General features: G+C 37.1%; 1 protein-coding gene across 3 annotated transcripts in view; it reads right to left on the bottom strand.

Moving 5' to 3' along the window:
• Positions 1-14,790, bottom strand: part of BMPR1B (bone morphogenetic protein receptor type 1B) — a gene marked incomplete at both ends in the record, with an annotated part of 105,805 nt that overhangs the window by 14,088 nt on the left and 76,927 nt on the right. For all 3 annotated transcript variants that reach the window (XM_080797313.1, XM_080797315.1, XM_080797314.1), the window contains 4 exons: positions 1,826-2,123; positions 2,904-3,096; positions 6,888-7,026; positions 8,057-8,153. In XM_080797313.1, coding sequence (XP_080653439.1) covers positions 1,826-2,123; positions 2,904-3,096; positions 6,888-7,026; positions 8,057-8,153 — 727 coding nt within the window. The remainder of the gene's footprint in view (positions 1-1,825; positions 2,124-2,903; positions 3,097-6,887; positions 7,027-8,056; positions 8,154-14,790) is intronic.

Raw genomic sequence — 14,790 nt, 5'->3', positions numbered from 1 at the left:
CTCTAAGCTATAGGAAACTATGAAATTATCTTGCCATCCAAAATTACATTTCAAAAAGATAAATCTGGCAGCATGATGGAGGGGGAAAAATGAAAATAGGAAAAACAAAGAGCAGGTAGCAACAAAATGCTTTACTTCAGAATCTAGAAAAACGACAGAGGACCCAAACTGAATGAAGTTCAAATGGGAATGTCACAGAGACAGAATTCATTCAACTGAGCAAACCAAAATCTTAAGGAACAAAGGAAATGTCAGGCACCTCACATTTTAGAATGGATCAACCAAAACTGGGAGCAAGAAAGAAAAAGCAGACCCAGCAGGAAATCTAGCAGTGGGGAAATATGTAAGAGGTACACAGAGAACAGAACCCACAGAGAAAGAAAGTGAACCTAGAAAAAAGGTACATCAAGAAAACAGCAGGAAGAAAGGTTTGTGCTCTGTGGAAGGTGGAATGACAAAAGGAAAGGCTCCTGGTGACAAAGACCAATGGTATCCCTCAAAAAAGGCAGCTCAGGAGAGATGGGAGCAGAAGACACAAAATCACAAGATATTATGAATTACTGAATTGTGAAAGCTGATTACTCTTTGGAACGCTCAAGAAATCTAACATGGGAGGACAAAAGAGAGGCTGGTTATGTGAGAAGAATCATGGCATTTTTTTTTTCTTTTCTTTTTTCTTTTTTGGTAGAGGAGACTTGAAAAAGGCTATAGGTCAGAAAAAAGAATTCATGAGAGAGAGAGGATTTACGCATCTTATTGACAGGCGGTTCTTATTTCTAACTGAAATCTATAATCCAGATCATTTGATTTTAAAGATGAGAACATCTAATTTACCACCCTTTAAATGGTGAAGGCCTTCCTGTTTTTGGGGCCTGTTATTAAATCACACCTCAGTCTTCACCTCTGGGTAAAAATACCAATCCATGAGTCCTTTCTCATGAGTTTTATTTTCCAAATGTTTAATCATCTCCATAGCTTTTCCTCTGTGCTCTTCTCCATATTTTATCAAGTCTTCTTTGGGATTTAAAAAAAAAACAGAAGAGGATGCAGCAATTTAATAAAGGCTAAGCCTAGACTGAGTTTTTAAAAAGGCAGTTACAGGATGATCCCTCTATGCCAGTAGTTTGCAAACTCTTTGTTTTGCCTTCAAAGCAAAGGAATCATTTCTTCTAATTAAGTCCTCTGCAAGATAGAATGGGCTGCTCCCTTCAGAAGGAGCGTGGGCAAAAAAGAGCCGAACCCACTGGGCAGTCCTCCTCCCCATTCTGTAGAAGCTACTGCTGTCACTCCCAGAAACACGGGGTCTGAAATCACTGTTTTGTGACATACGCTGGGGTATGTGTCCCGGTGTCATATTCGCTGTGTAAGTCACAGTATAGCAGTGCCGAACGCTGAGTGTGCGGTTTGTTAGTTTCTCAGAATATCTATGCAAGTTATCATTTTTTATATCACGTAAAAAAAAACCTGCCTTTATCGCTATGTAACACGTAGATCTATACTAAAACCTTTTCCTACTTACAAATGCTAAGCAGAAGCCTCGCCAAATCATCCCAGACATGAGGGACCTCTTTTCTAAAGAGCTGAATGAGAGCAGCAAACCAAATGCAAATTCTGGAAGCCAGGTCACTGATGAGCGCACACACCACAGGACACAAATACATGTTTCTTCAAATAAACGCTTCTTTTTCCCTCCCAAGAAATGTCATCATTCATAAAACTCCTTCTCTACTAAATACCCTAGAAGCACTGCGCTCCAGAATGCACAAGCTGTAAAAAGTGAGAGAAAAGAATCACACAAAGTGTATTTGTTCACTTTGGTACTAACCTAATAAATTTAACAGCCAGGCCCAGGTCAGCTATACAACAAGTTCCATTTTTCTTCACCAGGATGTTCTTACTTTTCAGGTCTCGGTGGGCAATTGCCGGTTTGCCTTGGGTGCTAAAGATTTCTGTGTGTAAGTGGCATAAGCCACTGACGGAGGAATAGGCTAACTTCAGCATCGATTTTGTATCGAGGGTGGTGGACTTCAGGTAATCATAGAGGGAACCGTTTTCATGATAGTCTGTGATTAGGTACAACTGGGTCCAGGACCCTGTCCCTTTGATATCTGCAGCAATGAACCCTAAAAGGAAGAAAGACAAAAAGGTTTGAACCCAAGCATGTTCTGAACAATATCAAGGATAATTCATAACCCCAAACATCATTCTTTGTCACAGGTGTCTTTGTTGGGCATTTCATTCAGCTTTACAATTATGCCCGTGACAGTATTGAATTATTAAAACCAATTATAGGCAATCAAAACAGTAGAGGGAGAGAGCATTGAGAGTCTGTACCTGAAAACATGATCCCTTCCTGGTCGGTAGTTGATATTTAAGTTATTTTTATGGTCACAGTAAATAGCTCAGGCATCGTAGTTATACATAAGACACTGTTTACAAAACAGGGTCTTGAGTCGGGGCACACACGCTTTCCACTTGAATGATTCAGCTATATCATTGCTAACTTGAGAGATTTTCTTTTTTTTTTTTAAACTCAGTTCTCCATATATAAACTCTGGCTATATATAAACCCTGCAGATAAAACCTCTAGAACTTTTCACAACATTTAACTGTGTGCTCCTTCAAATCCCTAAGAAACCCTAAGAAATGCTGGTGTTACATTTGCATTTCCTGTCCCTGAAGAAAAACAGGGCCCATTTCCAGCCCACGAATCATTCACAGAAGTGCCTTAGTCATTCCTCCTGTGAGGTCTCCCATTAGAGGCTTGTGACGTTCTTGGGCTCAGGCCAAGAAGCCAACGTCTATATATTTCATAACAGGTCTAGACAGATGAGTTCATGGGCAGATGTGAACAGAAACTGGAGGAAAGCGAGGGAACCCTGAACACTGCTGCACCGACTCACCCAGAATGTTTTCATGCCTCATCAACACTGTCTGATATATTTCTGTCTCTCGGAACCAGCTGGCTTCCTCTGTGGTGAAGAACACTTTCACAGCTACCTTTTCGCCACGCCACTTTCCCATCCAAACTTCCCCATAGCGACCTTTTCCAATCTGTTTCACCATCTGAATCTGCTTAGCTATAGTCCTTTGGACCTGTTAAATCCCAAAACACACTGTTAGTGTATTCACAGCACTACAGATTTGTTTAATCTTCTTTTTTTTTCCTCCAGAGAAGACACAATTACTGCATGCAAAATATATTTAGCTGGTAGTTTTTCTTTATATAGACACGTTACTTGTATTTATTTATTCATTTATGTTGCCCCCTTTTAAAAGCATTTGAGACTGATTGTGGGTTCTGAATGTTTGAATTATTGCTTCCACATTAAATATTTCCTCTTACTTACTATAATATTCGGGGGGCGGGGGGAGAAAGCCCTGAATGGGTTCACAGTCATTGGCAGAATAGAATACTTTTCACTTCCACTTCTGCAGTGGGACCCTCTGAAGGGATTCATCCACTATGCACTTGATTGTAGATAAAATACAATGAAACAAAATTGTAATGCATTGTTGGACACCCCCCAAAATAAAGGAAATCTCCCAGTAGAAAGGGGAGGATAGAGGGGGGAGGACGGGGAGAGGGAGGGAGGGAAGAGCTGAGGTCAGAGCAGGGAACAGTAAGCATTAAGAACCCACAAAAAGCTAGGTTGCTATCTGGGAGAGGAAGAACACCAGCACTGGGATCTGGAATCGAAACCCTGAACTCCTTAAAAGTAAAGAAACTGAACCTGGGCTTCAGCATGAAGCTGGGACCATGGAGGGACACTAAATTTGCCAGAGGTTGGTAGCACACCATGGCTCCCAGCAAAAACAAATACAAATCCTCTCCTGAGAATCTTATTGGCCACCACTGCAGCCAGATGCATTAGATACCTTGAAGGAACTCTTGCCACCACACAACTTGATTATAGCAAAATATAAGAAATAAAAAACTAATGAATTACTGACCTCACAAAGGAATACAGGAAATTCCCCAAGGCAGGGAGGAAAGGGTTAGGAAAGGGAGGGAGAGAAGAAGAGGGGAGGGGAGGGGAGAGGAGGGGAGGGAAGTATGGAGGAGGGGAAGAAGGAAGGGAGAGAGGGAAGGAAGGGAGGGGGAAAGGGAAAGAAGACCCCATGGAATAAATTCCTTAAACAGCCACCATAGATGAGAGTCAAGAAAAACAAGGTTGAACCCCATCAGATTACAGATACTAGAATTCTCAGCTATAGAATGCCAAGGGACACTATATGCAATATGTAAAGAAACAGAAGATAAAATGAAAAGAAGGAAACAGCAAGAAATTGTTGAAAATTAAACGATGAAGTGGAATGGTTCCTTGCCACGGTCAAGAATGTAAACTGGACAGGCAGAGGAAAAAGAGGTTAGATTTGGAGAGAAAGTTAAGCGCTGTGAAGACTTACAGAGAGAGAGAGGCAGAGCAAGGAGAGAGAAAACAGGCGAGGAAGTGGCCTACAGGTCAAATGTCCCTTCACACGCGACTGCAGCCCATCCGCACTCACAGCAGAGTATCTGAAGAACTCCATGACTGACATGGCTGAATCCTGATGACAACTGGCCTAACTCAGGAAGCATATATAAAGAACCTAGCAGAGAGCTCTTAGAAGATCTGTCCAGAAAACTGGAATGCACTCTTTGCAGAGATACACTTCCCAGGAAGTAAAGCTGCAGTGTTTCCTTCTGTTTTTACACTTTGAAGGACTATGTGACCTACAATGGGTCCACCCAGATAACCCACAGTAATCTCATCTCAAGGCAAGCTGACCAGCAGCCAGTAAGTCTCCTTTGCCAGGTAAAATAGCAGATTCCGGGAATTGGGCCGTTTGGGGGGTCATTAGCATGCCTACTGCAGATGTCTACCAGGGACGGTGGGTCCTGTATTTGCATAATAGTTGGTTTTATTAATTCAAGAGGTAATACTAATCACTGCCAGAGCCATTAACAGCACCAATATCAGACTGAAAGCTTTTTGGGAAAAGATAAAATCTTTTTTTTTTTAATGTTATCTTCTAAAAAGGAGGATTAAAAAATCAAAAAGCATTGCTGACATGCAATTCAGCCACTTAGTCTGAAGGAAGTAAGGAAAAATTTAGGAGTCAAACATGCCATACAAGGAAATGTTCCGTGTATTTCCATTTTCCAAATGGGGGAACAGAAGCATCAAGAGCACTAAGCACTAAGCAGAGGAGAGCCAAATCTGCTAGCAGTTAAATTATGGACTAGAGAGGAAACTTCCCACATTTATTACAGAAATATTATATTTAATTTACAGATGTTACAAAGCATTGCTTATGTAAATCTACGGAACATTTCCTAACACAAACAGTTTTGTATTCGCTTCTTTTCTAGCGATAATATATCTTCTTATAATTTAATGAACGTACTAATGAAATTGGCAATGCTTGAAAGACTAGGAATTTATCTCAAAGATAAAAAGTGTCACTAAATTATATTCAGAAATTTAAAGTGTACTTTTGGTTTGAGACTTATCGCAACATCTAAGGAGGAAAACACTGACAAACAAGCAGGTTTCAGTTCCGAGAGCATAAACATCTGATTTATTAATACTAGAAAGGATTTTCATAATTGTACTTTTCTTTTTAAAAAAAAACTACAATCCAGGTTTCTAAATGTGAGAATTGTATCTGCTATATATTAAATTCCAAGAATAAAAAAAATTTTGACAATAAAAACTTCTACATTAAAAAAAAAATCTACATCCTAAGTAGTAACAGTTGGCTCGTAATGACTACCTCACTACTTGTTTTCTGTCCTATCACCCGGAGAGGACATATTAATCAAAGAGAACATTGTTTCACTTATGCAAGATTGGTCAGGCCAAGGGTTCTGCTGCACAGCATAGTGCCTACAATTAACAGCAGGGTGTTGTATTCTTAAAATTGAAAAAGTAGATCTTACGTTATGTGTTCTTACATGTAAAATTAAAAAATAACAAAAAATAAAGAGGGCAGAAGGACACTTTTGCAGATTATGGATATGCTCATGGCATAAGTTGTGGGTATAGTTTCATCGATATATACTTACCCCAAACTCTTCCAGCTGCACACACCAAATACATACTTCTATACATTAAATACATATAGTTTCCTATCTCAATAAAGTTATAATTCTTGCCTTAGATTAAAAAAAAATTTTTTAGTACTAAAATAAATAAAAGGTCACCAAAACAATCAAATAAACATGATACCCAAAGTCAGAACCAGACAATAAAGATGAGGAAGATTAAAAAAAAAAAAAAAAGATGAGGAAAATCAATCTTTAAAGTTTGTGAAGGAAAATAGTTCCATTGAAATTGTTATTTTCCATCCCATCAATCTTTTTGCAGGGTCTATAAAGGAACCAAATGCTTTTTTCATTAAAACAAGTGCCTTGGATGCATTCTATGTTTTCTTCAAGGTTGGCAGTGCGGACCATCAGAAAATTAAATCTCTCATGAATGGAAAAGCCAGGACTTCGCCCTGAAACGTAAGCTCTCCAGCTGAAATGCAGTATTCTTCCCCTGTAGAAATACTCAGATCCCAGTCGATTGTAATACTTTTGCCTTCAAACACCAAGCCGAAGTTCGGTAATGCTATCCTTACTGAAAACAGAGGGGAGATGGTCCCACCTTTACTGTTTTCTAATCTGCTCCTTATCAGAATGTCTAACCATACACTTACATTAAAAAACAATCACCTTACCCCCAGTATGTCAAAATGTTATCAGGAAGCCCTGCACCTGAGATCTGATGTCTAATCCACTAGGCAGAGCTCCTCTTTGTCCACTACCCTATCTGTTTCAGTAAAATGAAACCCTGTGGTTATCCACATTTCCTCTCAGAAGGCATTTCCTTTAAATTTGAGGCATGTTCTTCTCATACCAGCAGAGGGAGGCCTGATCCACTTCCTGAGCTTTGAGACTGCTCAATTAAGTCTCTCAGGGATTCTCCAGGAGGAATGTACGTTTCATCCTGCTCTAACCCAATGCTGTACCGAGGTCTGGTTTCTTGTCTTTTATACCTAAAGACGCACAGAAGAAGGTAATGAAGATACTGAGTTGCAGCAACAGGAGTAAAACACTGCAGATAAAACAGTAATCACAGCAGATTTCATTTTAGCACAAAAGAAGATAAATTTTTAGTATTTATTACCCTTCATTATCATTTCTAAAATACAGATCATAATTATTTTGCTAACCTATTTTTAAGTTAACTACATGTTTTTACTTGATCTCAACCATCTACAATTCTTCTCCATTCAACGGCCTATTTGCTGGCAAGGATTCCAAAAATATTTCTATATAGCTTCAATACTCATAAGGCCTTTAATTAAAGATGAATATTTAGGATTTACAGAAGACATAAAAGCTAACTCTCTCATCTCAGGCAATGTATAAAGCAATAATATAAATAAATGAAATAAATTTCAACTTTAGAATCATTTTGTCAATAATTATGCTTCCAATTAGAAATGAATTTACTTGAATCAACTCCTACTTGCAGGACAGTATCATAAACGAGTGTTAAAAAAAGCAAATGTAAAAATTTAAACATCCTTGATATATCACAGAATAGGAAATAAGTTCTTAGGTGTACGAAAATAATTCATAACTGTCACTTAACTTCAATAGTCAAGTTTATTTTATCTGAATAACTAATTTATAAATTAGTTGAAAATTCTTCCATATTAAGAGGAAATTGTTAGCTTGGGAAATAAGGGATTACTGGAGTGATTCTCAGTTCAACATGGCCATTTCTCCACTCAGAATCAAACCTTAGTAACAACTAGATCCTGAATTCCTTAACTGTCCTAAATTCCCTAAGAGTGAAATTTACCTGCGTGACTTTGATGTCCGAAGCAGAAATGAGACAGCTATCTATTAACAGCTTCATTAAGACAAATATCCATCAATAGTCACTGATATTATCTGGGAAATCTAAGATTTAATTAAGTCAAAGAAAGCTGTGGTAAAAAACGTCAACTGGTAGAACAGTCATGTGAGGCGGATATTTTAAACTCAAAATTCTACATCTAGATGTTGGAAACTTACCTGAAGTAACAGAATAAAATAATAAGGACCAATAGCAAACTACAGACGGTTACAGATATAAGTAAGGCCTTGTGGTGTATAGGTCCGTCAACAAAATCTGAAATTAAAAAGAAAAGGAGCCATAATACGGAGGATATTTTCACTTGAAAATTAGGAAGAAACTCTTTCCTAAAAGTGTTGGCTAAGCCCCATATGCAAGATGTCCCAGGTCCTTTTAATCTGCCCACAGAGAAGAACAATATGGCATATTGCACAGTAAGTATGTACACATATCTTCAAAATTATTAGAAGCTCAACTAGTGTGAAACATAATTCATGCAGGCACTTGTTTCAAGAGCATGCATTTCTTCCCCTCTGGAAGGAACAGGCTTGACACAGAATAGAAGTACAGAGTATGAACAAATGAAAATGGATCAAGGCCTCCAAAATGTAAGTAGGTGGTTCATCTTTATCTCAGACCCAGCTGAAGGGTTTACACGTTTTTCTCATGTGGCTTCTGAAGTGTTCCATATCATGAGTTTGGGCAAAAAAGCCTGATCTATATTCTTTGTACATAAAACACACACAGTCATCTTATGATGGGTACAAAGCAACAGGGTTCCTCAAAGGTTGCCGAATACAGAATATATGGACGTGCACTGCTTTAAACAAAGATGCCTTTCAAAACCACATAGTTAACTTTTCCATAAACTGCATCATATTTTAAAAGAATGGGCATGTGCTACTCAAAGAATTATTGTGTGATCCTTTTATAAAACAAATTATTAAATATTATTCATGTTGTTTTAACTCCAGTTCTTGACAAATCAGATTTACTTGCAGCATGACTTCTCAAGCTTCATATAAATAAGAGTAACTTGGAGAGCTTTATACAAATGCTTATTTGCTGAATTCAGCCTCAGAGATTTTTATTCTGAGTATTTTATTTTTTACAATCATCCCAGGTGATTTATATACAAAGAGTCTCTGAAACATATTTTGAGAAAACTGACCTAAAACCAGGTGCACTTATGTAGTAACAGAATTAGCAATGTTCTTATTATGGGCACCATATACCCTTGAGAAAGTGATTACTGTTATTTAATTTTTAAAGGTATTACTCTAATTTATGACTTCAGTTACTATGAATAAGAAATTTTCCAACAGTGCTGTATACTTTTAAGTGCATGGCTACCTAAACATTTCGGCTGGGGACCTTATCCTACTCAATGTAACAATTTTTTTAAAAGATTTTATTTATTTACTTGACAGAGAGAGATCACAAGTAGACAGAGAGGCAGGCAGAGAGAGAGAGAGAGAGAGAGAGAGAGAGAAGCAGGCTCCCTGCTGAGCAGAGTGCCTAACGCAGGGCTGGATCCAAGGACCCTGAGACCATGACCTGAGCTGAAGGCAGAGGCTTAACCCACCGAACCACCCAAGGGCCCCAATGTAATATTTTTTTCACTCAAAAGTATTATATATCCCATGAATAAAAACTAAAAAGCACCAACTAATGCAATGAATAAAACCGCCACCATCTCATTATTTAGGAAAATTACAACTAACATTTTAACCTATGCCTTTGCAGTATCATTTCAATGAACAGAAAAAAAAATAATAATAATTAGCAAAATATCCCGCAAGGCGGCCTTACATACACCCATGTCCATAGCAGATTTATTCACAACAGCTAAAACAAGGAGGAAGAGCAACTGTCCACTGGCAGATGAACGGGTAAGCAAAATATGGTATATGTAGATACACACACGGACTACTATTCAACCTTAAAAAGGAAGTAAATTCTGACATATTCTACAACATGGTGAATCTGAGGACATTATACCAAGGGAAATAAGCCAGTAATAAGAGGACAGATATTGTGTATGATTCCACTTCTATGAGATACTTAGAGTAGTCAAAATCAAAAGACAAAAAGTAGAATGGTCGTTGCCAGGAGCTCAGGGGAGTTAATATTTAATGTGTATAGAGTTACAGGTTGTAAGATGAACAGAGCTATGGAGATGGAGGAGGGTGATGGCTGTATAACATTATGAACATATTTAATACCACTGGACTATCCACTTCAAAGTGGTTTATAGATAGTAAATTTTACGGGATGTGTATTTTACCACAATAAAAAAAACTTAGGAAAAAAATACTGTTGCTCTATAGTTAGATTATTTTCATTGATAATACTGTGAATGTTTTCCAAAACAATAAATTTCTCCCATGACATGAGTTTTAAAGATCACACAGTATATACACAGATACATCCTAATTATAAAGTGAGTCTTCCGATAATATATATTTAGAAGATTGTAAAGATTTTTCTGTAATACATCCTTGCTGAAATACATAAAATTCTGTGGGCACTCTTAAAGGTACATCACTGCACATGTCAGTGATTATTTCCTTAATCTAGATTTCTAGAAGCAGAATTATTCAAAGAATATACATTTTAAGGCTTTTCATACATTTTGTCAAAATAATCTTTTAAAAAGATTACAACAGTTTCTATTTCACCATCAGTGTGAACACATGTTTTAATTATGTTGAAATAATTTCAGTCTTATAGAAAACCTGTAAGGAGAAAGAGCTCTAATGTGCCCTTCCCAGAAAATTACCATTTTTAAAATTTTACCTTATTTGCTTTACAATTCTCTTGCTCTCTCAGTATGGGTATCTGTGTGTCTGTCTATATATAAACACACACACATATGTATATACATACATATATTTATATATTTGTATTCATATTTATATTTATTTATATGTGTGGTTTGTAGATCATTTGAAGTTACAGATATAATGTTCCTCCCCATAAACACTTCAGAATGCACCTCCTAAAAACAAGGACATTGTTTTACAAAATGGTAATGAAATTATCAAAATGAAGAAATTACCATGAACATATAAACTGAAAATAAATCTTACTTTAAAATATCTGGAGTTTTGTTGTAAATTAAAATCCACAGGTCTTTATACTAAATCCCAAGTCCAAATCCTGTTACGATTAATGTGGTAATTTACTCATCAGCCTAGAACATATGTTTAACAATTACTTATGATGTACACTACTTACAAAATATTAATGGAAGTAGTCTGCCTCCAAAAAGACTAAGTAAGAGGCCATTAAAGAAAAGCAGTTTGATATCAACAACTTCAGAAACACTGCCAATGGTCCAGATAAAAAGGAGTTCAGGACCTTGACCCATGACAGGACAGGTCCAAAAAGCCATTCAGGCTCAAAAGCCCACAGACATTGTATAAAGTAGCACATGCATGTCTGAAAAGTGTTACTTAGGAAATCCTGAAATCCTCTTAAAGAGGCCAAGATTTTTATCTAATGAATTGTTTAGCAAAATTTCCTTCCATTAGGCTGTAGGCAATAAAGCCCAGGTGAGCACAGTCCCTCTGCTGGGGAGAGCCCAGTCCGCGGTGTTTATACACAGGCAGGTGCACAGATGCCACGGTACACATGCACATACGTGCAAACATGGTCGCTGGAAACTTCGCATAAAACGTGTTTCCAATTTCAAGGATAACGAAAGCAAAAAGCCTTAGTTTGCAAAAAAAAAAAAAAAGAGAGAGAGAGAGAGAGAGAGAATGCTGCATACAATTAAAACTGCAAGAACTAACTACTTAAGCACAATAGATAATCAGTATCTGCATAGAGAACATTTTGTCATCCAAGTGATTAATTGCACTGAACCTCTCAGCCTCACTGCCTCTTACTTTCCACGGTAAGTGCAGAATACACTCTGAATTCGTAGAACACTGTATTACCCATCTTATCTGATATCTGATTTATGAGAGCAACAAGACTAGAAAGGATCTAAGGGATTCTTTCCTCAACCATCAAGCAGTTTTTCCTCAAGCTAGCATTAGCTCCCATTTTCCTTTTCTTTGCCTCAATAACCCTATTCCCTGCAACCTCATCTACTGCCTCCTTGTCTTCCAACATGAATAGGTGATCCTTATCAATAAACCTTTTGTTTCTGTTGGTCATGCTGGTCATGTTTTAATCTGCCATTACCTGTGCTCAGAGCATTAACAATGTAAACATTCAAGTCACTGCCAGAGTCTCGGAAAGCGGAAAGCGAATCCGTCCAGATTCCTATCAGGAAAAGAACAGAGCACACAGTTCTCTCTGGGGCAGCAGATTTTTACCTGCGCTGTCACTCCAGCTGCTCAAGGAAGTAGAACAGAGAAGCCTCCAGGGAAGTCTGGCTCAGTCTTAGAAACAAGTGAGAGTCACCGGCGGTTTTTTAACAAGATAGCGTTCTGTCACTACTTGTCTCTTCTCTGATCAGTAAGCAGTTTCTAACTGTTAAAAATGGCAGGGCCTGTTTTCTGTTTGTTTGTTTAATAAGGCCATAAGACGGTTCCTAATTGCAATAAGAAATAGAAGAAAAAAACCCTGTAGCTAGAACAGATCTTGGAAATAAGATTGCCCAAAGACATCTCTGCCTGTATTCTCAATATTATAATCATGGATAAATTAGAGACATCTTTCAATTAATAAAGCACAAAGCACCTGAAAAGTGTATTTTTATCAAAGGATTTTAGTCAACAAAGAATATTGTAAAAGTAACTTACTTTCATCTTACATTGGGATTCTTTCTTATAGTAACATCTAGAAATAAATTGACTGTAACAATAAAGACAATTTTCTAGTTATTTTCCTGCATAAAAATATTTAGGATTATATTTCTTGGAAACACAGTAGGTTAAGACATATTTGGTTAATGGTAACTTTATTATTTACTTATTTTTTTCTTATTTTTACATGCAGGTGACATACAATGTACGTTAGTTTCAGTGATTCAACAGTTCTAGACGTTAAACTGTGCTCACCAGGATAAGTGTAGTTACCATCTGCACCATACGATGTTATTACAGTATTGACTAGATCTGCCATACTGTACTTTTCATACCCATGACTCATTTATTTTATAACTGGAACTCTGTGTCTCTTAATCCTGATCAGCTATTTGATACCATCCTCCCAATCCCCTTCTTTCTGGCAACCACCAGTTTGTTCTCTGTATTTATGATTCTGAGGACATAATTTTTATATCCAGATTACTGTGTTCCATGAGAAAGAAAAAGACTAATTATTTCTAAATTCCTTTCATCTGTCTCAAACACAAAATCACCTAGAAATAGTTAGGAGCTAAACATTCCAACACATGCTAGAGCTACTCTCTAGCAAGGAATTTAAGCTTAGACTCTCATGCATTGGTTCACACTGCCAAGGGCATAATATACGTATCAGATGGAAAATTTTGAAACTCATCTTTGCATTCTGTACATTACTGTATATGCAATCTATCTGTGTTGTGGCGAACAAGGGAGAGGTTTCATTGCTTAAATAACTTACCTACAGACTTTGATTTCTAATCGGCAATATCTAAGCTAAGGAATAGCATTTTAAAGCAAATCTGTAAGCTGCTCAGGATATACTTTTTAACTGAGTAGGAAAATAAGATAAATTTTAACTCTGGAAGTTCTGTGCTGTAATTTGACTTAAACTACATTGAGATTAGCATATTTCAAAATGGAATGTTATTTCTGATACATTTTCTACGAAGTACACATGTAGTATATATGAGGAATTACTCTATTTTAACACACAAACATATCTATTTCAAAAAACCATATAAACTTCCTTTGTTTTTACAAAAGCCAAATTAGAGGATCCCATTTAGTAGAGCAACAACTTCTACTTAACACCATTCACTTCTAAAAGTGCTCATTTAAAAAAAAGTAAACAAAAATACGTAACTATAATAAGTCACTTGGGGGTAGGGTGGGGCTCTCTTCAATTTCTCCTGCCCACACATAATTCCAAGAGAGCATTTTACTCACAGTATCTTGGTCAAACCATCTGATGCTGAGAGTCCAAACACGCATCATTCCTCCCAGCCTTCTAGTGCCCTGATCAGCTCTGCAGGCAAGGAACCAGACGCCAGGGCAGCACCACTTCTCCCTATAAGCCTCTACATCAAAATAGACATTGCTTCCAATCCTTAGCACCAGCTGCAATGTTACTCAGGCTGCCCAGATCATATTTTACTGTTTATGTGAAGGTGCTGCATTTGATCTAATAACTTTACATATTTCCACCTTCTAGAGAAAGAACGTTATCCTAGGATGTTCTGCTTTTCTGGTGCTGAAAGGGAATAACCAAAAGCAAAAGGAAGACCAGTATTCACCTAAGAATTTAAACGGTATTCTGGCTGCCCGTCATCTTCTCTTTCAAAACAGAAGATGACAAATGAAATTTCAAGGACATAAATACATGTTGATAAATACTTGTTGCATGAGATTGTATATCTCTAATTTCCTGCTAAATGTACCTAAGTTTAAAAAAAAAAGAGTCTGAGAAAATTCTGGATTAGTAGAAAAGATTTTGTTTGTTTTTAATAAGGACAATTTATTTGTCAGTTTTTACCCCTATACTTAGAACTTCTCTGATCTCTAGTAATGAAACCTCGCCTAAGCTATTATGGAGCATCTAGTAATACAGATGTTTTGTGGTGTGGTTATTCATTTACCTTTTTTGGAAGAGCAATTATATAAGAACAAGAACAACAACAACCAAATGGCAAGCTGGATATTTTAGCCTTCTAGTCTTCTGAAAAGGTCTCTGCTTTCTAGTCATCTGACATACAGATTTATAATGAATCTGCTATAATAATACATAATAATCTACTAGGCAATGCCAAGTACAGGGGTTCTCAAAGAGTAGT

The sequence above is a fragment of the Martes martes genome (assembly GCF_963455335.1).
Source record: "Martes martes genome assembly, chromosome: 2".
Taxonomy (NCBI): domain Eukaryota; kingdom Metazoa; phylum Chordata; class Mammalia; order Carnivora; family Mustelidae; genus Martes; species Martes martes.
The sequence above is the reverse complement of the archived record's forward strand: the minus strand, read 5'-3'. Positions and strand labels throughout refer to the sequence as shown.